The following is a 23750-nucleotide window of genomic DNA, read 5'->3' on the forward strand; positions in this document are numbered from 1 at the left end:
CACCAGACCCACCCCTCCCGTGTCCCTCCTGTGCCCTTCTGCTCCCGTCTCCTCAGGCCCAGGGGGGCTAACCCGCGGCACGCCCATGACACATGCGGAGTGTGAGCACCGCGGAGCAGGGCTTGGGGTTCCACCCACGTTACAAATGTGGAGGCGCTCAGTGTGGCGTCCCTGGGGAAGGAATCCTCCGGGCGGGACTGCCCTCTGCCTCCTGTGTGGCCACAGGGCTCAGCGGTTCCCAGGGCCTCAGAGCCCCCTGGGGCCCTTGGTAAAGGGGGGCATCATGGGTAGATGGGTGCAGGGTGGCGAGGGGTGGCGCATCATGGGTAGGTGGGTGCAGGGTGGGGAGGGGTGGGGCATCATGGGTAGTTGAGTGCAGGGTGGGGAGGGGTGGGGCATCATGGGTAGGTGGGTGCAGGGTGGGGAGGGGTGGGGCATCATGGGTAGGTGGGTGCAGGGTGGGGAGGGGTGGGGCATCGTGGGTAGGTGGGTGCAGGGTGGGGAGGGGTGGGGCATCGTGGGTAGGTGAGTGCAGGGTGGGGAGGGGTGGGGCATCGTGGGTAGGTGGGTGCAGGGTGGGGAGGGGTGGGGCATCATGGGTAGGTGAGTGCAGAGTGGGGAGGGGCACGGTGGTGGGCAGGGCGGGGCAGGACGCCTCACCTGCAGGATCTTGCAGCGCTCGGACAGGCAGTCCATGTCGTCGCACGGCTGGTACATGCCGAGCGTCACGCAGTTCAGCAGGATGACCAGCATGCTGACACATTCAAACCATGTGCACAGAGTCAAGGACAAGTCAGTGGGGGCCGTGGCCATGGGGGCCGAGTGCACCCTGGAACGTAATCCCCCCACCACCTCTCACAGGCACACCCCCCATTCCTGTCATTCCCAGTTCTCAAAAGACCTTGGAGCCACCTACCCCCTCACAACAGACATGGCCACACGTGCCAAACCCGCCAGAGAACCCAAACCTCACCGAGCCACCCCTGCCGGGACCCCCACCCACTTCCTCACCCCAGCTTGAGAGTTCCCTTAGGGCCCAGGAAGGAGGGGGCCCCTAGGCCTGGCTGGCAGCCATCTCTGAACTATGAGGGCATCCCCACCTCTGACCACCTCCCTCTTACTGTCACTGCCTCTCCCCGCCACCCCCCTCCTCGCCACCTCTCCCCTCCCCTGACCCATGCCCCCTCCACCTCTGCCCAAGGCCTGATCTGGAGCCTGCAGAGGCCGGTCCAGTGTGGCTGAGACTGGCTGGATACCCCAGTCCCTCTCTCCTCACCTGTGGTCAGATTAGAGCTCATCTCCAGGCCCCGGGATATCCGTACCCAGCCCCCCCTCCCCCCCAGCCCCTGCGCCCAGCAAGGTGGGCCCAGCCCAGGGGGAAAGCCTCCTGTGGCCAAGGGAGCAGATAGCGTCTCTCCGCCAGCCCAGGGCAGGGCCTGCATCCCAGGGACAGGGGGTTGGCGTTCACAGCTGACAGTGACGGGCACCTAGTAAACGTCTGTTGCATAAATAAGTAAATCTCCCTGGGCCCTGCCCACGCGGACACCTGGGAGTCCTCGGTGTCTCCAGATGAAAACCCTCACTCCTCAATTTCACAGCCTCGCTCTAAGCTCGGATGTAGCCACACCAGCCTGACCCTCAGCCAGATCCCACCCAAGGGCCGCTGAGCACCTCTTGCCTGATGGGAAACTGACTTGGTTTCCTTGGTAACAGCCTCCCTCCCATCCCAGGGGCCCCGGCTCACCTTGGGATGCTGCCTTCCCTCCGCCTCCCGCTCAGACCCTCCTTGCCCCAGCCCTGCTCCTTCCTGCCCGCCCCGTCCCGCTGCCATTCTCCCGCCACAGCCTGTAATTAATTTCAGTCGCTGCCAGGGCCCCCTTCTAGCCTGAGAAGCGCTCCAGCAGCAGCTTCATCGTTAATTAACTTTTTTAAAGTTCAAACATTCTAATTACCCATCCCCCTAGCTTTCCCCCCTGCCTGTCATGCTCTCCCGCCTTCAGCCTCCTCCTCTGCTCCCTCTGCCCTTCCTGCCAGTTTCAAGTTCAACATGCACTTAACAGGGGTCTCCCAGGAGCCTGGTACCCCCACTTCTTCCTCAGGACCCTGAGCCCATTTTACAGATGAGAAAAACTGAGACTCAGAGAACCTAGGGGCCTCTCCTGCACCACACAGCTGGGAAGTATGAGAGCTGAGGTTCACACAGGCCCGCTGGACTCCACAGCCAGTGCCTCCTCGAGGACACATGGCCTGTCCCTGCCTGTGACCACCCTCTGTCCCCTGAGTCTTCGGCACATCCATCCTCAGCGGCTCTCACCGGGACCCTGCACAGCTCCCCTCTGCCCTCCTGATCTTCCCACACAATAAGCAGGCACACTGTGTGCCCAACACTGTCAGAGCGCTGTGCAAGTGTTGACTCCTTTAATCCTGGCAGCACTATTTTTACAAATGAGGAAATGGAGACAAAAAGGGGAATGTTATTTGCCCAAGGTCACCAGCTGGGAAAGGGCAGAGCTGGAACACCAAACCAGAGCCTGCTTTTCTTGTCCCCGCGCTATTTTGCCAGATTAATCTGCCTGAACAACTCTGAATGCCTCTCCCCTGTTCAGAAACCTGCCATGGTTCCCAGCACCCTCCTCAGCTTGACACCAAGGCCCCCTAGACTGGTCTTAGTGAATTCCTGCGACCTCACCTCCCTCTGGCCTTGGCATGCACTGGGCTATCTATACTAATAAAAGGGTAATATGCAAATTGGTCACGACACCCTCACAGTAACAACCGAACAGCAGGTGCGTGGGGCAACCAGGACGGCAGGGGGGTTAGCGAGGGATGACCAAACAACTGACCAGCAGGCTACATGGGGCGACCAAGCCAGCAGGGGGGTTAGCGAGGGACGACCAAATGACTGACCAGCAGGCTGCGTGGGGCAACCAGGCCGGCAGGGGGGTCACTAAGGGGCGACCAGGCTGGCAGAGGGGGGCAGTTGGGGTGACCAGGCCGGTAGAGGGGGATAGTTGGGGGTGACCAGGCTGGCAGGGGGGCAGTTAGGGGTGATCAGGCTGGCAGGGAGGGCAATTAGGGGCGATCAGGCAGGTAGGCAGGTGAGCAGTTAGGAGCCAGCAGTCCCAGATTGTGAGGGGGATGTCCGACTGCTGGTTTCGGCCCAGGGATCGGGCCAAAACCGGCAGTCGGACATCCCTCAAGGAGTCCCGGATTGGTGAGGGGCCAGGCTGGGCTGAGGGGAACCCCCCTCAATGCACAAATTTCATGCACCAGGCCTCTAGTATATACATATACATGTGTGTGTGTGTGTGTGTGTGTGGTTTATTGATTTCAGAGAGAGGAAGGGAGAGGGAGAGAGAGATAGAAACTCTGATGATCAGAGAAAATCATTGATTGGCTGCCTCCTGCACACCCCACACTGGGGATCGAGCCCACAACCCGGCATGTGCCCTGACTGGGAATCGAACCGTGACCTCCTGTTTCATAGGTCTACACTCAACCACTGAGCCACACTGGCTGGGCTGCACTGAACTCCTTGCTGTCCCCAAGCATACCCTGCATGCACTTTCCCTTCCCTCTACCACATCCCCCAGGCAAACTCCTACTCATCCTTCACAGCCCAGTTCACTGGTCACCTCTTCTTAAAGCTTCCCTTGAAGCATCTTTCACCACTCACCAGGCCGTGGTCCCGCCTCCTCTATGGAAATGCTCCCTACTCACCTGGGCTAGCTGGTATCATAGTCATGAACTTGGCAGTAACCCCTAGGGACATGGCCCTAGCTGTCACCACATCCCGCTGGGTGCAGGTGAGGAAACAGGCCTGGACAGCCGGAGTGACTTGCCCAAGGTCACACAGTCAGTGAGCAGCCCAAACGGTCTGACGCGGTGGTGCCCGCAGCGGCTGTGTGGTGCTGCCTCTGGCGTTCGAGCAGCTCGCCCTCGGCACCGAGTCCCTCGAGGGGCCAGATGGATCGGCTTTCACCTCTAGATTGCTCAGCGGCAGACACGCAGGGATGGACAGTCTCAGCCCGGCCCTGAGGCGCTCGGGGAAATCCCAGATGGCAGAGCCTGGGCCCTTGCCAAGAGCCCGTGCGGCTCAGAAGTCAGGCCAGAGCCGGCATCGCTGCCCGAGGTTCCCGACATGCTCCCCACTGGCCCAGGGATCAAAGGCAGCCGCCCTGGAAGCCGGACCGATCACAGGGCTGGGGAAGGAGGCTGGCAGGGAGGCGAGGTCCAGGCCCACGGGCTCCAGGGCCTGGCCCGGCGCCTGACGTTTCCACCATGAGTCACCGAGGAGCTCTGAGAGGCAGCTGGGCAGGCTCTGGTGCCCTGGGACAACCTGAGGGCACAGAGGCCCCAAGAGGGCGGTCCAGGATTTCTGGGTGACAGGGAGGCAGGGCCTTGAGGGCCAGCTCCTCATGGCCTCACACAGGAAGGCTCAAAGCCCCCCGCCTGGCATGTGAGGCCGTGCAGGTGCCACCCTGCCACCTCGCCCACTCATCGCTCAGACCTCACTTCTGCCGGGGTGACCTTGTCACGGCACAACCCCACGAGTCCTCAGAGCCTCTGGTCCGGTCGCCCATTGCACATGGGAAACCGAGGGCAGAGAGCCAGCAAGGAGACACGGTGAGCCCGAAGCGAAGGGACCTTCAGACTCCTCACCCACGGGGTCCCCGAGCCAGGCTGGATTCCAAACCCACTGACACCCCAGGTTTCCCCAGTGCCCAGGCTCCATGCCATAGGCTCAGCGTGGCCACGTTTGGGTGTTTGAAGCCAATCAGATCCCTGACGGGCAGGGTGCTTTGAGGAACCCGGATGGGGAAACATCAATGGCGATCCAATGGACAGCTCCCTTGGCAGGAAAGCCTTCCCAACACCCCCCTGGCTGGGGAGGAAACCACCAAGGCGTCCCCGGGGCTGCTCTGAACCCCCACCCCACTCCCCACACACACCCACACCCCAGCTCAGCCCCACCTCCAGCCAGCCCCCACCTGTGGCCAAAGCCCTAACCCCCCACCTCAATCCCCCAACCCACCTGCCACCTCACCCCCACTCCCCACCCACACACACACCCACACCCCCGGCTCAGCCCCACCTCCAGCCAGCCCCCACCTGTTGCCAAGGCCCTAACCCCCCCACCTCATTCCCCCGCCCCACCCCCCTGCCCCCCCTCCCTCACTGCCCCCCCCCCCCCAGCTCTGCCCAGGTCCTCAGGTCCTCGGAACTGGGGCCAAGGAGCCGGGCAGTGAATCAATGAGCAGGTATTGAGTGTCCGCTGTGTGCCAGGTGCCGGATTAACAACAGCGAAAATGGCAAACATTTCTCAAGTGTTCTTGAGCGTTTGTATGTCAAGGAGCTTTCTAATCAAACGGCATGTATTATCTCATTTAAACCTCACAGCAAACAATGAGGCCGGGAGCCCAGAGGCCCCAGACACAGGCCCCTGCAGCCACATGTGCTGTGCAGCAGAAAGAACCCCTCTCTTTGCCAGCCACGCCTATAACAGGGGCCGGGGTCTCTTGTCCTTTGGCCCTTGGGGAAAATAACAAAACAAAACTCACCAGCAGAGGACTGAACCCCGTGCTGGCCTTGTCTGCCGATTACGTGATTGGCCTTGAACAGAAATAAGAGACGCTAAGCCAGCCCCTTAGGTGGACGTCTGCCTCACAGCGTGCTGACTCCTCACGCACAGCCTTTCAAAATTCCGATCACTCAGGCCTGGCAATAAGGAAAGTCGCCCCGGAACTTAAGCAAAGTTCCCTAAAACTGGCAGGTACTACTGTTACCCCCATTTTACAGATAAGGAAACTGAGGCACCGAGAGCTGGTTCCAGGGCTCCAGTCACACATAGCCGCCCCGGTTCACACTGCGGTTATGTAGCAGGGGCAGGATTTGAACCTGCCTCTTGCGGACTCCAAATCCCACATTCTCAGCCACGTGCCCTGTGGACCCCGGGCACAGGGCCTGGACTGGCGTGCGTTTGGTGGACTACTCGTTCGCTTTTCCTTTCTCGCCCACACTGACGCCGCCCGAGTAGGCCTGGGTCAGCCGTGAGCTCAGCAGCAGCCCATCTGTCGGCGCCCAGTGGGGTCAAGAAGGGGCTATTCCACCCCTGCGTGGCGGGGAAGGAAGGGCCTGTCTGCAGGAGATGGAGGGAGGGGTGCTGGTCTCAGGGCCCCAGTAAGAAGCTGAGCTGGACCAGAACCCCAACTCCAACCCAGGTCCTGGCTGCTGAGTCTTGGGAAGGCTGGGATGTTAGTTAGGGAGACAGAGTCACCGGGAAGGCACCACGCCAGGGGTCCCCTCAAAACTCCCACTTCCCAGAGAGAAGAGTGAGACCAAATGGAGGGGCAGTGCCTGACACCCCAGCAGGCCCCTCGGGCCAGCCTCCTCTCCAGGAACCCGAGCCAGAGACCTACACGGTTACCATGGCAACCACCACCCTCCATCCTGTGGGCCCAGCTGACAGTCACGGTTTCTGTAATTGGGGGGCCTCTGGAAGGATGGGTGGGGGTGAGAGGTGGGGGGTGGATGGGTTTGGCTGGGGCGGCCATGTTTGTTTTTATTTCTGTCAAATCTGAAATCTAATCCATTTCCCAGGCTGGGCCTCCGTTGCCTACATGAATCAAGTAGAGAACGGAGGCTGGGGGTGCATCCTCCTGGACCAGGGAGGCAGGGAAGCGGGGCCAGCCGCTGTAGGGGAGTCCCTCCCCGCGGGTCCCCAGGGGCTCCGAGGATGGGCGCTCAGTCCCTGGGCCTTCCCTGGCTGGGCCTGAGGCTGGACTCGGGGTCTTGGTCCAGCTCCGTGCCCTCGGGCAGGTGCACAAGCCCTGCGTCGGTGTTCTGAGAGCGTGTCCCTGACCCAGGGCCCCGCGTGTGTGAGGCCATAGCGCTACCATTCTGAATGTGCTCCAGGCCCTGGGCTTTAAAGAGGATATCCACTCATTCATTCATTCATTCATTCATTCAATTTATCTTTATGAGCAATGACCACTGGACAGCTTCTTGGCAGCTTCTATTAAAGCAGAACAGAGGCCCTCGCTAGGATCCAGCGGGGCCACTCCTGGATCCACACCCCAGCGAAATGCCCACGTAAGTCCGCCCAAAGGCACACGTTACTCATAACAGCCCCGACCAGGGAACAACTCGAGGGCCCCCCAACAGGAGACTGAGTCAGGCAGCAGGTTTTAACTAGGGATGATTTCGACCCCAAGGGACACGTGGCCATGACTGGAGACGTTTTGATGGTCACGCCTGGGGAGGTGGAGCACTAGTATGTAATGAGCAGAAAACAGGGATGATGCTCAACCCCCTGCCATGCACAGAACAGCCCCCCACAAAGCATTCCCGGCCCCAAATGTCAACAGTGCCAAGGCTGAGAACCCGTGGGGTCCACCCATTGGATGGAATACTACGCAGCCATGAAAAAGAACCCGCTACCAGTACATGCAACAGCATGGATGGCGTCGAAGAGCAGACAGTGTGTGAACCCGAGTACATAAAGGGAGAAATCAGGCAGAGTTAACCCACATGAAGGAGGTCTTCACAGCAGTGATCTTTAGGGAGTAGCCATAAGGGGCGGGGGGTGGGGGAGGGCGCTTCCCGGGCTAGAGACATTCTTCTTGGTCTGAGTGGAGTCATAGGAGTGAGTATATATGGAAAGATGCCTTGAGCTGGACATTAAGATTTGAGAGCTCTACCGCATGCAGGTTTGACCTCAATAAAAAGTGCAACAAAAAACAATGAAGCGCAGCTGCCATAAGGAACAATAAAAATGCAACAATTAAAGAAAGCACAAGCACCTGCTGGGGCTCCAGCTGCCGGAACCTTCACCACCACCCCGCAAGGGAGGGGTGTCATCCCCGTTTCACAAACTTGTCCAAGGCCACGTGAGGGACAGGGCCGGGATTTACCCTCACCGGTCTTCCCTGTGCGTAAGGACTTGTTCTGCTCGTGCCCTCGGCGGCCCTGGGAGACAGGCCTGGCCGTCCATCGCACCCACTTCGCAGATGTGAAAATGAAGGTCCCGGGATGGTGGGACTTGCCCACGGTGACAGGGTGGCCGAGCTGGACAGAAAGTTGCTTCACAAAGTGGGCAGACCTGCTGGGCAGGTGGTCCTAAGCCCCTCTCCCCTTCCATGCCTCCAGCGACCAGGAGCAACTCCCCCCCGCCCCCCCCAGGCCACACAGCCCTGCCCAGGCTGACTGGCTCTGCTTATAAGCCACGGGCCCCCTCGGTGGGCTGAGATCCCTTAGGGGGAGGGGACCAGGGAGTGTGCTCTCCCTTCCTTCCCTGTCCCTGCGCCTCCCTCCCTCCCCCCACGTCTTTAATCGCCCATAATTTGAAAACTCATTGAATTTGGCCGAAGTGTCTGATTCCCAGATGTCCGCAGCCGCAGTGCCCAGCGCGACAGCCGGAGTGGGGGCGTGGATGACGCGGGACAAGGGCTGCCAGCAGGGAAGGAAGCCCAGGGCGGATGGTCCCGGGGAGGAAGCTCCAGCCAGGAGCCGCTCCAGACGCCACCGCTTCAGCCTCTGCTGAGAACAGCGGCCACGGTCCCACCGCCTGTGGGCGAGCCGGTCTCAGGAGCCGCCACCCACAGGAAGAGGTGCCCGCGGGGAGCCCCCCAGAGTCCTGGGCGGGGGTGGCAGGCGCCTCCCCGGGGCCCACAGCACCTTGGACGCCCCCCTTATAGCAGCTCTGAACTGAGTGTGGTCTGTCCTGGCCTCTCGCCCCCACCAGGCTGAGCTCCCCGTGGGCAGCGCGTAGCCATCCTCCTCTGGGGCAGGTCTCAGGCACTGCAGCCTCAGAGGGAGCCAGACCCCTGTCACTTGGAGGCATCAGGGAGGCTGAGGCGGGATTTCTGCGCTGGAGGGCCTTGCAGCCTCCTCCCCTCCTGGCACTTCCCCTCCTCTCCTCTTTAACGTGCTGCTCCGCATGCATTTATTCAGCACCCCCCGCTGGGCGAGGCCTACGCTGGCTCTGGGAACCCCAAAAGAAGAAGACAAGGCCCCTGCCCCCCAGAAACCACGAGTACACACTCAGCGGAGACACAGAGAGGCCCCGGGCTGGATGGAGGGTGATGACACCCTCCCTCGGCCTCCTGGGTGCCTGTCCCCACCACATGTCTCCCCTGCCTGCCCCGACCACATACGTGTACGCATGCACACGGCATCCCTTCCTGCACCCTACACACCGCCACACGTGACACCCGCCTGGACCGCCAGGCCGGCAGCAGCGGGCACGGCCCACCCTCTCCCCCACAACGGCGCCCCTCACCGCCCTGTGCCCCTGGGAAGCTCACGAGCCCCTTCTCGGAGTGATGTTTGACGTGCAGGGTTTTTAATGCTCAGGGTTACAAAGGAGGGAAGCCAGTTATGTTAAAATAGTTGTCAAAATATTTTTAAAAAAAACAAATTTGTGATAGAGAACTATACGTGCTCCATTGTCACCACAGTGAGTAGGCAGAGCGGCGGTGGGCGGGACGCGCGGCTGGGGAGCAGCGGGGACGGCCGGTGACAGTCCCGGGAGCTGCCACCATCCCTCTGTGGTTTGTGACCTCCGTTGGTCATACTCCCCCAGACCACCAAATTGTCCCCCTGCCCTTCCCACCCCTGTGAGTAAACCCCAACCACCACCAATCCCGAAAGGTGTCCAGACTAGAACCCTCCAGTCTCCCTCTCCCTCAGGCCACATCCATCTCAGAGACCTGTCCATTTCAGCACCTAAACCTCTCCTCTCCATCTACTCCTCAGCATCCCACTGCCCCAAGCGGACAGCACTCTCACTCACGAGTCTCCTCCTCCACCCATAATCTCCTATGACACATCCTCCACCGCAGCCAGAGCGCTCCTCCAAAGCCAAAAGGCTTCTGTGGCTCCCTATGACTTCCAGAGGGTTCCCAAACTCCTGGGCTTGGCATTCAAGGCCTTTGTATAAGGGTTCTTGGCTGGACCGTGGGGAAGGCGGGTGGATGAATGCATGAATGTAAGGGTGGGGTAGATGGATGGATGGGTGAATGGAGAAGAGCTAGGAAGATAGATAAATGGATGGATGGATGGATGGATGGATGGATGAATGGAGAAGAGCTAGGAAGATAGATGGATGGATGGATGGATGGATGGATGGGTGAATGGAGAAGAGCTAGGAAGATAGATAAATGGATGGATGGATGGATGGATGGATGGATGGATGGATGGATAAGTAGGTGGGTGGGTAAACGGATGGGTGTGTGGGAGCCTTCTCTGCCTCTCTCCTGGAGAAGCCAGGCACAGCCTGTGGGCACACTGCTCTGTCCACCTCCACCCCAGCCCTCTTCCCCCCAAGCCCTCACATTCACACAGCACCTCAGTCAGCCAAGCCTCCTCCTCCTGCTTTCCAATCGAGATGGAAACTGGTGCCCAGAGAGGCCAAGTTGTTTGCCTGGGGTCACACAGCAGTAAGCTGAGCAGCAGGCCTCCCTGAATGTCAGGATTTGAACTTGGGGAGAGAAGAGGGAGTCCGGAGGAGCAGAGCAGAGCTCCACAGGACAGATGGGGACAGAGTGTGGAAGGCGGCCCCACAGGAGAGCTGGAGCGAGGTTCGCAGGAAGACATTCCGGCTGATTAAAAAGACATATTGATTTCTCTCCGAGGGACACAAATGGGGCTGTTTTTCTCCCAACAGGATGGCGACGCGGTCTGAGGGCGGCCTCGGGTCAAAGCTGGCTTCTCACACAGAAGCCAGAGCCCAGGCACGATGGACGGGTGAAAATCCAATCATGTTTTAAATGCCCCAGGAGGGGCGAACTCCTCATTAGCCAGCCAGCCCTCTTCCTAATTCTCTGCTCTATATCAATTACTACAAGCCTTCCTGGCAGGCCTCCGGGGCTCTCGGGGCAGCGCCGGCCAGGGCTCTGGCCAAGCCGCGCTCCGTCATCGCCAGGCTGGGTGGCCTGGACAAGCCCCACACCTCTCTGGGCCTCACCTGCCCAGCGGACAATCTCTAGTGCCAGCATGAACTGCACCCAGCGCACAGTAGGTCCTTAATGACCGCCAGTGCCCTTCCAGACACAGTCTTCCCCTGTGCCTTCCAGAATCTGGACACCAAATGTCCTTCCGGACTCAGCCCACACTCCAGGCTGTTATCAGAGTCCCCGGTGACTTCCGCTCAGCTCAGAGCCCTTGACCAGGCTGTTCCACTCGAGTCAGGAACAGTGTCCAACACATAGCTGTCTTCAATAAACACTTGTTAAATGAATGAATGCATCAATCAATCAACCAACCAACCAACCGGTATCTGTTGCAAGAGCCTCCTGCCTGGTCTCCAGGCCTCATTCTCTGTCCCTGAAGCAGCCTTCATGTCACTCTAGGAGCAACCATTCTAGTAAATGAGTCTTCCCACGCCCCATCCCTGCTGGGCACCCATCAATGGCTTCCCAGTGCCCACACGATCAAGCAGAAGCTGTACCAGCCTGTCTCACACTGTTCCAGCCACACTAAACTCCTTTCTGTGCTCAGCACTATTCCTTCTGCCTAGAACACCATCCTTCCACTGGCCTCCTGGAAAACCCCTACTCATGCAGCAAGACCCAGGCCAAATGCCCGCAGGCCGGTCAGGGGCAGCTTCTGCACCTGCAGCTCTGTTTACACAGACATTTCCACGTGACAGTTCCCGAGAGCGCCCTGTGGGCCAGGCTCTCTCTGGCCATCCAGCCGCCCTGCAGCATCCCCTCGCCGCCATGAGCGTCCCCTGGGCCAGCTTGAGGCTGACTTTTACTTTAGAGAAAAACAACCTTCTCTACACCAGATGGAGGGAAACGGACAATTTCCCAGACATGTGTTGCTCCTTCCAGCAACACTTGTCGCCCGTCTGGGTGTTCCCATTAGGCCAGGGCTGAGGGAGGAGGGGACAGTCTCCCCGCAAAGAACACCTTCCCCAGCCACAAGCAGGCTGGGTGAGCACGGCACTGGCCGGAGAATCCGGAGTCCTCGGCTCCAGCCCACCCTGGCATTGCCCACGTCTTAACGCGGGTAAGTCATGCTTCCTTCCTGGGCCTCAGCCTCCCCAGCTGTACAATGGGGAGTTCGCACCCCCCCCCCCCCCCCGCCGGGCCTGCCACCTCTCGGGAGGTGCTGGGAGAATCTAAGAGGACAGCCAGAGGGAGCCTGGGAGGCCTCGGTCCAGGAGAGGGGAGACTAATCTGGGGGTGACCGAGAGCCCCTGAAGTCTCTGAGTGAGGAAAGAATAAACCAAGGGAAGACGGCAGGCAGGAGGGCAGGGCGGGGGACACAGCCCCTCCTGGCACACAGCCCCTCCTGGCACACAGCACTTGACAGTGTCCACACAGAGCGGGAAGGCAGGTCTGGAGGTATGAGTGAGTCCAGGGGAGAAGTGATCCCCCAAAGTGGCACAGCTTTGGGCTCCTGGCCAGGGGTTCTGTCCCCTGTGCAGGGGAAGAGCGGGAGGGTGACACCAGCCGTCACGTGGGACTGGAGGGGTGAGATCCCGGGAGCTGCCCGTTTATATGGAAGAGATGGGAGGACTCAGCCCCAGGTGCTCCCGATGGCCACACCACAGGGAGAGGGCTCAGGACAGGAGGGATGGGGGAGGGGAGGGGGAACTTCCTGAGAGTCAGGAGCCCTCAGAAAGGTCCCCGAGGCTTGATCCGGGGCCCGCGGCCCGCGCGGCGCAGCAGGACTGACAGGCAGCCCGCAGAGGTCACCGGGGCGGCCGGGCCTCCCAGACCATCAGCAAGGACATGCGGCCCAGCGGCCTTCAGGACCCCAGGTGGCTCCCCCAGCTCCCCTGTCAGCCCCCGTGCGCAGGCAGCTGCCCCTCGGCACTCAACAGTTTGCCGGATCAATACTGGCCCTGGCTTCTCACCTGACCCCTTGACGTTGCCAACCAGAGTCACTGTGACCCCCATTTCACAGATGAGCAAGCAGAGGCTAAGCAAAGGCAAGAGATTGGTCCGAGGCCCCTGGGCCACGAAGCCAGCACAGGTCTGCGCTCACGCAGCAACCGAGCCACAGACCCTGGGCCACCCTCTGAGTCCTCTGCTTCCGACACCCACCCCAAAGCAAACACACCTCCACTCGGACCCTCCTCTCGAGGCCCGGCCACCACTTGGGCCACCCTCATTGCTCCGTCCCACAGGCGCCTCCTCATGAAGGTCTCCCCGGGAGCCAGCGTGACCTTCCCCTGCACGGAACGCACTCAGTAAAGCTAGTTGAATGATCTCATGAGTGGGCGAGTGAATGATGGGTGAACGGGAGCCCTTCACCCCCTCAATAACACCACAACCCTCACAGCGAACAGCACAAGGATGAGACCATGGCCCCGCCCTCTTTCTGTCCCAGGATGGGCGAGGTCAGAGGGTCCCAGGGGCAGGGATCTAGGTCAGGTTGATTGGAAGTGAGAGTACCCACAGAGCCCGCCCTAGCAAGCAGCGGGCCGGAGCCAGGCAGGGGGCCAGAAGCAGGCGGAAGGGGGCAGAGGGGCGGACGAAAAGCAGGAGGCCAGCAGCAAAGGCACAGGCCGAGCGAGGCCCCCCCAACAAGGAACGTGGAGCCCCGGAGACACCACTGAGATGCCTCTGAGGAGCGTGGCTGGGAAGCCGATACCCCGGGCTCGCATCCTACAGACAGGGAGACTGAGGGCTAGCGAGCGGGGAGGGGGGGGGGGGACCTGTCCAAAGTCACTGGCAGCTGGCGCCTCCTGCCTCCCCACCCAGACTGGCACCCTCCCCCTGCCCAGCAGAGGCAGCCTTCACAGCCGACTGGCTTCCCGCCGTGCATGGATGATTCGTGCATGGGTGATTTGCAAGCAGCAGAAGTGCTGGCTCAGCCCTGGCAGGAGGGGGAGGCAGCCCAAGCATGCTGGGAGGGAAGGGGCTGCACACTCCTCGGGGGAGTGGCCCGGCAGGCCACAGCGCAGCGACTGCAGAATGTAGATGCTGGGAGCCAGGGAGACCACCTGGAACTGGGAAGCAAACCTCCCTGCCCCGTGGAGTGTGCAGACCCCGTGCTGGCCCAGGGTGAAAGCTGAGGCTGGGGTGCAGAGCAATGAGGACCTCCATCCCAGCTCTGCCTCTTCCTGGCTGTGCAGCCCTGGAAAAAGGGACTGCACCACTCTGCGCCTCACTTTCTGCCTGTGCAAAACAGGGCCACATCTGTCTGGGTGGTTATAAGGGTTCGAGGGGATAATGCAGGCAAAGGAGGCAGCGCAGTGCGTGCCAGCTCTCCCGGTCGCCATGCCAGAGCTCCTCCTCGGTGCTGGGCGCCACAGGAACCATCTCACCATCTCGCCCTCCCATCACAGAGATGAGAAAACCCAGGCTCGGGGTCGGGAACCAGAGCGAGGACACGCCCCGCTGGCCTTTCTCCCCCACGCCTCCGGCTACGCTAGGAAAGGCTCTCAGCGTCCGATCTAGAGGGAAAATAGGTTTCCAACTGATTAGTTCTGCGGCAGGGGCGCCCCGCTGGAGGATGCTGCGATGGATTAGCCATGTCTGCACGGATGAGGGCATGGCGACCAGCGGCATAACCGGCACAGATTTACCTCAATAACGGAGACTGAACCTGGTTTTCCCTGGAAACCATGTCCTCTGGAAGCATTATGTTCTATCGAAAGGCTTGATGCCCAATGTCTTACTGAATCTACCCCGAGCAGAGAGTGTACTCAGCCACACCAGGGCCCCGTTCACCTTTTGGGCACAGAAAATAAGAAAGAAGCCGCACTGTGGCGCTTTTTCTGGTCTGCACGGCTCCATTTTCACGTGTTCCGTAGGCGGCTGCTCTGGTCTTCATTGCAATCCTGGGACGTGGGGGTGACCACCCTTGTTTGTCAATTGGGGAAACGGGGGCTCAGAGAGGTTAAGAAACTGGCCCGTCCTGGTCAGTTTTTCTCAGTGGTTAGAGTCAGCCCTTGGCCTGCAGGGTCACGGGTTCAGTTCCGGCCAAGGGCATGTACCTCAGTTGCAGGCTGAATCCCTAGCCCCGGGTGGGGTGCATGTGGGAGGCAACCAATCGATGTGTCTCTCTCACATTGATGTTCCTCCATCTCTCTGTCTTCACCCCCCACCTTCCCTTCCACTCTCTCTAAAAATCAATGGGGGGAATTATCCTCGGGTGAGGATTAACAAAACAAAGACCAAAAGAGAAACTGGCCCACGGTCACACAGCAAATCAGAGGCAGAACCAGCCCCTGGGTCTGCCTGACTCAGGTCCACACACCAAACCGCTCCCCAGGAGTCCAACAGTGCAACCCAGCCTCCCACACCTCAGACCCAGAGACCTCCCAGCTGCCGCCCCAGCTGCCGACGCATGCGCCATGCGGGTGCGTGGACCTCTCCCCGCGCCGGCCCAGGGCTCTCCGGTGAGTCAGGTGGTGACTCAGGCCTGGCCCGGCTGGCTGAGAAGCTGAGTCAGGGAGCACCGAGCCTCCAAGGGCCGCTGGCTCCCGGCCAGGGCCCCCCAGCACCAGGGACGGAGCGCGGAGGACCGCCTGCCTGGGGCAGACCTCCCACGCTGCCCCGGGCCTGCTGGCCATGAGCGCTGCTCCCTGGGCTGGCCCTGCGCTGCCCGCCCCGCGTTCCTCGGGGCTCTCGATGGGGAGCAGACTCCTGCAGAGTCCGGGGAGGTGAAGGGTCACTTCTGGTTGTCACGATGATGGAGGAGCACTGCCTACGAATATCACCGAACGTCCTGAAACGGACAAGACAGCCAGGCCCACAGGGCACGAGCACACCCCGTATGCCAACAGTGCCCACTGGGGGGCGCCAGGTTAGCCCCGCCCCTCCCTGAGCTCCCTCGCCGGGAAGGGTCCTGGAGCCCTCAGCACCTGATCAAAGACACCCACAAACATGCCCCAGGCCCCCTAAAGCCCAGCCTGAGCGCCCCACGGCCGAGTCTCTGCTGCAGGAGCCCCTGCAGACACCAAGGTCTGCTGGTAGACACCCACCTTGGCCTCTCTCCCACGGACCCACTCGGGCTGTGAAATCTTAGCACCACGTTCACGGGGCCCAGAACCACGGGGCCTCCGACTCCCAGACAAGCACCATGGCCGTCGGACGCGTATCTGAAACAGAACCTGACAGCGTGGGGGTCACAGAAGCCTAGGATCTGAGTGTCACTGGACTTGCAATGTGAACTGTGAGCCTTAGACCAGTGTTCTCAACCTTCCTGATGCCGCGACCCTTTAATACAGTTCCTCATGTTGTGGTGACCCCCAACCATAAAATTATTTTCGTTGCTACTTCATATCTGTAATGTTGTTACTGTGATGAATCGTCATGTAAATATCTGTGTTTTCCCACGGTCTTAGGCGACCCTGCTAGCGGTTCGCGACCCACAGGTTGAGCACCGCTGCTGTAGAGCCTAAGACCATCGGAAAATACAGATATTTACATTACAATTCATAACAGTAGCAAAATTACAGATATTTACATGACGATTCATAACAGTAGCAAAATTACAGTTATGAAGTAGCAACGAAAATAATTTTATGGTTGGGGGTCACCACCACATGAGGAACTGTAGTAAAGGGTCACGGCATTAGAAAGGTTGAGAACCACTGCCTTAGACTCAGCCACAGAAGTCTGGAACCTGAGCGTCCCAGAACTCGACGCCACTGGGCTGCTCCACGCTGGCGTCGTCGGCTCCCTGGCCCAGAAGACGGCTCAGCAGTTAGGACGCCACTTCAAGCCGAGACCTCCATCCCTCGCACCAGCCTCGGCTGCCTCTGGCTGTGGGCCCTGGGGAGCCCGAAGGTGCATGAGCAGGTCCCCGTGCTGGGGTGTCCTCCTAAAGAGGGGCCCACAGCTCTGCACCCCACCCACTCCAGCAGAGACCCTCTGGTCTCCCAGATCTGGGGCGGGAGCTGGGGGAGGGGAGGTTCCAGGGACCATCATCACCCCAACACCCAACTCAGCAGGGAGGCCAGCAGACGTGGGCTCGGCATGTGCCTCCCCCAGCCTTTCTGGGGTTAGCCTCATCACCCCCGCCTGCACCCAGGCACCCCAAGCGTCGAAGACTGGGCTCAGACCCTATGCTGTGTGGCCTCAAGCACCAGTAAGGACTCGGTCCTGCTTGGTGGACCCCAAACACCATAAGGCCACCAAGCCTGGGTACCAAAGCCGCCTCCTCAGCAGCCCCTAGCCGCAGGCTCCCCTCTGCAACCCATCCCGTATCACAGCTCAGGGGTCCTTCTGAAACACAGGTCTCTCCACATCACATCCCTACTTAACCTTCGCCGGGTCCCACTGCCCGCAGGACACAGGCCAGCTCCTCACCAGCCCATGGAGCCTCAACATCTCCCACTGCCCCGCCAGCCTCATCTCGCCACTCTGCCCCTCACTCACCCACCCCAGCCTCGCCAAACTGCCCTCAGCCCCTCTCCTCTCCAGGCCTTTGCTCCCGCCGTACCCCTGTCCCCCCTGCCCTCTCCACCTGACACCGCTCATTACTGGAGGCTCAGCTCAGACACTGCCAATGTGTGCCCAGCGAACACCGAATTCGCTGGGGTCCAGCAGCGAACATGACAAGCTCAGTCCGTGTCCTGGTTACGAGGTAGCACCCCCGGAGGAGGCCAATGTTAGATTCAGGTAGTGACAACAAACAGAGTGGCCGAGGGGCAATCACAGGGGGCTGCCCTGAGGAGGTGACACGAGCTGTGATTTGAAGGATGCAACAAAGGACTTGCCCAGGTGAAGGGAGAAGGGAAGATCCTCTCAGACAAAGGGAAGAGCGTGTGCGATGGCCCCGAGGCCTAGGGCGTGGAGAGGCTGGGTGAGGGGCACACCGGGTCTGGGGGGCTGGGTCAGGACTTTGTTGAGGGCAGCAGGAAATGGTTTCGGGTCTTAAGCGGCGGGGTGACATGAGCATACTAGAGGCAACAGTGAAGGCAGGCAGATTTGTGAGGGGCTGCTTGCCGCTGCCTCAGGCCCCAAACAGATGCCCGACCAGGAGAATGGGGGGGGGGGGGGCGGGGCGGGGCAGTCCCTTCTAAAGCGCACATCAGCGACCCTTGGGCCCTCGGTGGTGGGATCAGCTGCCTGGGGCCCATGCCCATGGGTCCCCGTCTCAGCTCTCATCACCCCAGTGGTCACCATCCACCAAATGGTTCAACCACTGGGTGCTGGGCCATGGGCCAGGGTCTGACTGAACTCCGTCCTCAGTTCCAGTGCAGAGCTGGGGTTCACACCTGAGGGCTCCCGGGCCAGCCGGCCACTGGCAGTCGGCAACTTCTAGAACGTTCACATCAGCAGGTGCTCATCAGCCCGACCTCCATGCCTGATGCCTCCCCAGACCCACCGCTGAGCTCTCTCCCCACCACCCAGGCCCCGCGGCCTCAGGCCTCCCAACCAGGGCCAGGCGTGGGCAGCAGGCTCCTCAGGGAACGGGGGGCCCAGGCAGGGCCCCACAAGCCCAGGCCACGCGAAGGATATGGGTTACACACCATCTTGATACACCAGTTGCGGGGGCTGGTGGTCTGTCGCAGGCAGAAGAAGGCCACGGGCGCCAGGTCCGGGTGAGGGACGTCTGCGTTGGCTCCATCCTGGGGCTCCTCCAGGCCTGGAGGGGAGGGAGGGGGGCTCCGGGGCCCCGGCTGCTCTGTGACTCCCGGCTCAGGGGCCAGGGCCACAGCGGAGGAGGAGGGCAGCGAGCAGCTCTCAGCCATGTCAGCGCTGAGCAGGGAGCCTGGGAGAGAAACAGAAGTGACACATGGCGGGGGGAGACCGGGACACGCTCCCCAACCAGCCTCCCCGAAAGGGGACAGCCCAGCCTCAGGCTGCAGGCCCCCACCCTCGTCCCCTGGGCCTCAGTTCTTTCCTAACCCCTGGCCATGAGGGGGGAAAGGACTGTGGGCCCAGATGCCTTCGAGTTGGAATCCACTTCCAGGCTGGGTGGTCCCAGGGCCAGTCTGGCCAACCTCAGTTTGAGGAGGTGAAGAGTGGGGAGAGTAAAGCCTTAGATTGCGCCCTAGGTGGTGTGCCTCAGTGGATAGAGCGTCGGCCTGTGGACCAAAGCGTCCCGGGTTCGATTCCGGTCGAGGGCGTGTACCTCAGTTGTAGGCTCCTCCCCGGCCCGGACCGGGCTCGTGCAGGAGGCAACCAATCGATGTGTTTCTCTCCCATCAATATTACTCTCGGTCTTCCCTTCTCTCTTCCACTCTCTAAAAATCAATGGGAAAATATCCTCAGGTGAGGATTAAAACTAATAATTTTTTAAAAAACTTAGATTGTAGTTGTCATATTAGTTGTGTATTCTTTTTATGAGACTAGAGTTGAGTATTCATTGCATCATCAAACGTAAGGAAAATTCGCAAGAAAAAAGGGGAAGTTACTGTAAAGACAGACATTATTGCCAGGATGACACGTGTTACAAAGGAGAAGTTGGGGTGCTGTGGGACCAGAAACCGGGGGACCTGGGCAAGCAGAGAGGAACTCAGGGCAGGCTCCCCCGAGGACAGCTGAGCTGAGCTCTGCATTTGAGCCCAGGGACCTACCACCACTGCCTCACAGAGCTGAGAACCCAGAGACCTTATGCACCGACCTCTGGTTTACAGATGGAGAAACTGAGGCCCAGAAAAGGTACAGAACAGATGCACAGCCAGGTAACAGCAGAGACAGAACTCCCTCGGGGCCAGCTTCCAGGGCGTCTGACCTGTGCAGCCGCCCCGGCCCCACGCTCAGAGGGCCTATGCTTGCTGTAATGCCCTGCTATCACCAACCTGAAACTTAATAGCTTTTGACGTGGACCCTGCAGGTCATATAGCCGGTCCTGACTCCATCTCCGGGGTCCTCCCACACCCTGGTCCTGTCTGAAGCTCACAACAACCCCAGCAGGGTTAGTGTGCCCATGTAGCAGACAGAGAAACTGAGGCCCAAGGAAGGGAGTGCCTGCCAAGTCCACACACTGGGGCATGTGCAGAGGCCAGATTCCCCGCACCAGCCCTCCAGGCGCAGTGATGACTGACCGTGCCTCGCCTGTCCCCCTCTACCGCCGGGCAATGCCAGGGCGGGAAGAACAGTGCCTTTCAGGGCCTGCCCCTCACCACCGCCTCCAAGAGGCTACCAATCCCTGAGTCTTTATTCACGGGGTTCTCCCGAACCCCAGAACCCGGACAGTGCCGGGCTGGGCAGTGGGAGTTGGAGATGAGGCCCAAATGCCTTGCGCCCACCCGGCTGCCGCCCGTGGCTGCGGAGCTGGCTGCTGAGCTGCCCAGAGCTGATGCATTTGGACATGTCCCCGGCTCCCAGGGACAACAGGCGGGGAGTTGGCACCGCCTGTCACTTTGCCCGGTTGGTCAGGGAGGCCGTTTCCTCTCAAGCTTACGGCTTTGCTCTTGGTTCCAGAAAAACAACCACAGGCCTTACATAAGCTCCCAGGCACCTCGGCCCGCCACGTGTCAACCCCTGGGCTGAAAACTTCCTCCCTGGGGTGGCTCCCGGTCTGCCCACTCTGTGCCAGCCTGGGAGTCCACAGGTCCCTCCCTCCAGCCAAACGGCACCTCCTCGGGTCCTGGAGAGCTGGCTGCCTCCTCCGGGCGTCTCCCTGGAGCGCTCGCTCCTTCGATCCCATGCCCTGTTCTCCCAGGCCCTGGAGATTCATTCCTTTGTCCAACAGTATTTCCTGAGCACCTACTGTGCGCAGGCGCTGTGCAGGCTCTGGGGCTATGCCGGTGAGTGAGCCAGACTGGGCACCAGCCCTCATTCACCATGCCAACACTCCAGCCAGGGAAAAAGACACGAGTCAATTAATCTCTCTCCCTGGGTTTCCATAGCTCTTATCACTACCAAGCATAGCGTCTCCTTTATGTATTTCCATCTTGATGATTTAGTGTCTGTCTCCTCGCCTGAAAGAAGGCTGTAAGACAGCAGGGGCTGTGGTCTGTTTGGTTCACGGCTGTATCCCCCAGTGCCTGGAACAGTGCCTGGAACCTACTCGGTGCTCAATAAATATTTGTTGACTAAAGTAATAAAAAGTGCTGGGAAATAAACAAACAAGAGAGAAAGGTGGAAGTGGGGAGAAACCACCTTGTCCTCTCTAAAGAAAGAGGCATTTAAGATAAAAACAGGAATCAGACGCCTCACCGGTGTGGCTCAGTGGTTGAGGGCCAACCCATGATTCCTCATCAGAGCACATCCCTGGGTTGCAGGCTCGATCCCCAATAGGGGGCATGCAGGAGGCAGCCGATCAATGAGTCTCCCTCATCACTGATGTTTCTATCTCTCTCTCCCTCTCTGAAATCAATAAAAACATATTTAATGAAAAACAAGAATCATAAGGCATCATCATGGGGGATCTGTGGGAAGACGCTCCGGGTAGAAGGAATCGCATATGCAGAGTCTGGGGAGCTGGAGTAACCTCGGTGCATTTAGGGAACAGAAATGAGGCCGGGGTGGCTGAGCCTGCGGCGGGCAGCGGGGTGAGAGTGGAGAGTTCGCAGGGCCCCTTGTGAGGCCATAGAAGAAGCTTAGAGTGCAGCAGGAAGCCATGGGAGGGGTTTATGTAAGGAGGGGTGTGCTGTGGTCTGTGCCTTTAAGCCATCCCTCTGAGGGTGGAAGGAAGGTGGGTGGAGGGGCAGGGGTGGAGCCGGGAGGGCCACAGGAGGCTGGAGACATGGGCTGGCCTAGGCTGGGATCCTGGTGGAGGTGAGAAGGGAGTGAATTTGAGATAAACTGTAGAGGCCAGAGGAGCCAGGCCTTGTATTGGCCAAGGCCACCCCACCCAGTACCGCCAAAACCCTTCCTGCACCCACACAGGTGAGAGAGCTGCCCTGCCTCTGGGGTCACGTGTGATCACCCCTCTCCTCACTCCCTGTTTAAAGCTGTCGCAGTGGGTTCTGGTCCTTTGTCTCTCACCTCTCACTGTGGGGCTACGCCTGACCACGACTGCCAACCCACCCTCAGCACACACCCCAGGGACCACCCTCCTCCACCCTCTGACCTGTCCCCCAGGGACCACCCTCCTCCACCCTCTGACCTGTCCCCCAGGGACCACCCTCCTCCACCCTCTGACCTGTCCCCCAGGGACCACCCTCCTCCACCCTCTGACCTGTTCCCCAGGGACCACCCTCCTCCACCCTCTGACCTGTCCCCCAGGGACCACCCTCCTCCACCCTCTGACCTGTGCCCCAGGGACCACCCTCCTCTACCCTCTGACCTGTCCCCCAGGGACCACCCTCCTCCACCCTCTGACCTGTTCCCCAGTTACCACCCTCCTCCACCCTCTGACCTGTTCCCCAGGAACCACCCTCCTCCACCCTCTGACCTGTTCCCCAGTTACCACCCTCCTCCACCCTCTGACCTGTTCCCCAGGGACCACCCTATTCCCATTTCCCTTTGCCCTGTGCCTATAGCCCAGCGCCTGTCCCCAGCTGCCCAGGTGCCTATGGCTGGAAGCTCTCAGGGATTGGCAGCTGGGCCCACCTGGGCACCATCCTGTGGGCAGATGGAGCCACACAGAGTGGAGAGGACTTGCGCTAAGTGGCAGCACTGGTAGATTCAAACTAAGGTCCATCTGGCCCCAGAGTCACAGCCGCCTCCACATGCAGCGTCCTTCTTCTGGATGCTCCGGGGAGGGCCCACCAGGCAGTGGTGTGGTAACTGGGCTGGCGCCATCAGCAGGGGCTGGGCAGAGCAGCACCCCACTGTGTCTGGGGCATACACCCACCCCTGACTCCATCAGCTTCTTGGAGTCTCAGCTGTCCTCTCTGTAAAGCTCAGCGCCCTTCCTGCCAGTCTCACGGGCCCCTGTGAATACATGATGTGGATAGAAAGGCTCTCTAGGACCCATGAAGGTGGATGTCCAAGCATGCATGGAGCCAGCTAAGCCACCCCCAGGGGCTGCCACCCCAGCCCTCTCTCTACCATCACTACCATCTCTACCACCATCATCACCACCACAATCACCATCACCATCACTACCATCACCATCACCACCACTATTACCATCATCTCCATTACCACTATCACCATCACCACCCTCATCTCCATCACCATCACCTCCATTGACACCATCACCATAACCTCCATTGACACCACACCACCATCATCATCACCTCCATCACCATCATCACCACCATCACAATCACCACCATCACCACCATCACCATCACCTCCATCACCACCATCATCATCACCTCCATCACTATCACCACCATCATCACCACCATCACAATCACCACCATCACCACCACCACCATCATTTCCATCACATCACCTCTATCACCACCATCACCACCACTATTACCATCATCTCTATTACCACTATCACCATCACCACCCTCATCTCCATCACCATCACCTCCATTGACACCATCACCATAACCTCCATTGACACCACACCACCATCATCATCACCTCCATCACCATCATCACCACCATCACAATCACCACCATCACCACCATCACCATCACCTCCATCACCACCATCACCATCACCTCCATCACTATCACCACCATCATCACCACCATCACAATCACCACCATCACCACCACCACCATCATTTCCATCACATCACCTCTATCACCACCATCACCACCACTATTACCATCACCTCCATTACCACTATCACCATCACCACCATCATCTCCATCACCATCACCTCCATCAACACCATCACCACCATCACCACCACCTCCATCACCATCACCTCTATCACCATCGTCACCACCACTATTACCATCACCTTTATTACCACTATCACCATCACCACCATCATCTCCATCACCATCACCTCCATCAACACCATCACCACCATC

At 59.8% G+C, this 23750-nt stretch overlaps 1 protein-coding gene across 1 annotated transcript in view; it reads right to left on the reverse strand.

The window, feature by feature from the left end:
- CACNA1I (calcium voltage-gated channel subunit alpha1 I) overlaps positions 1–18661 on the reverse strand; it is a gene marked incomplete at both ends in the record, with an annotated part of 85108 nt that extends 66447 nt beyond the window's left edge. Inside the window, 2 exons of the mRNA XM_079775494.1 lie at positions 661–772; positions 18405–18661. Coding sequence (XP_079631620.1) covers positions 661–772; positions 18405–18661 — 369 coding nt within the window. The remainder of the gene's footprint in view (positions 1–660; positions 773–18404) is intronic.
- Positions 18662–23750: the final 5089 nt, after the last annotated feature.

This window comes from Cnephaeus nilssonii (genome assembly GCF_951640355.1).
Source record: "Cnephaeus nilssonii genome assembly, chromosome: 6".
NCBI classification, from domain to species: Eukaryota; Metazoa; Chordata; class Mammalia; order Chiroptera; family Vespertilionidae; genus Cnephaeus; species Cnephaeus nilssonii.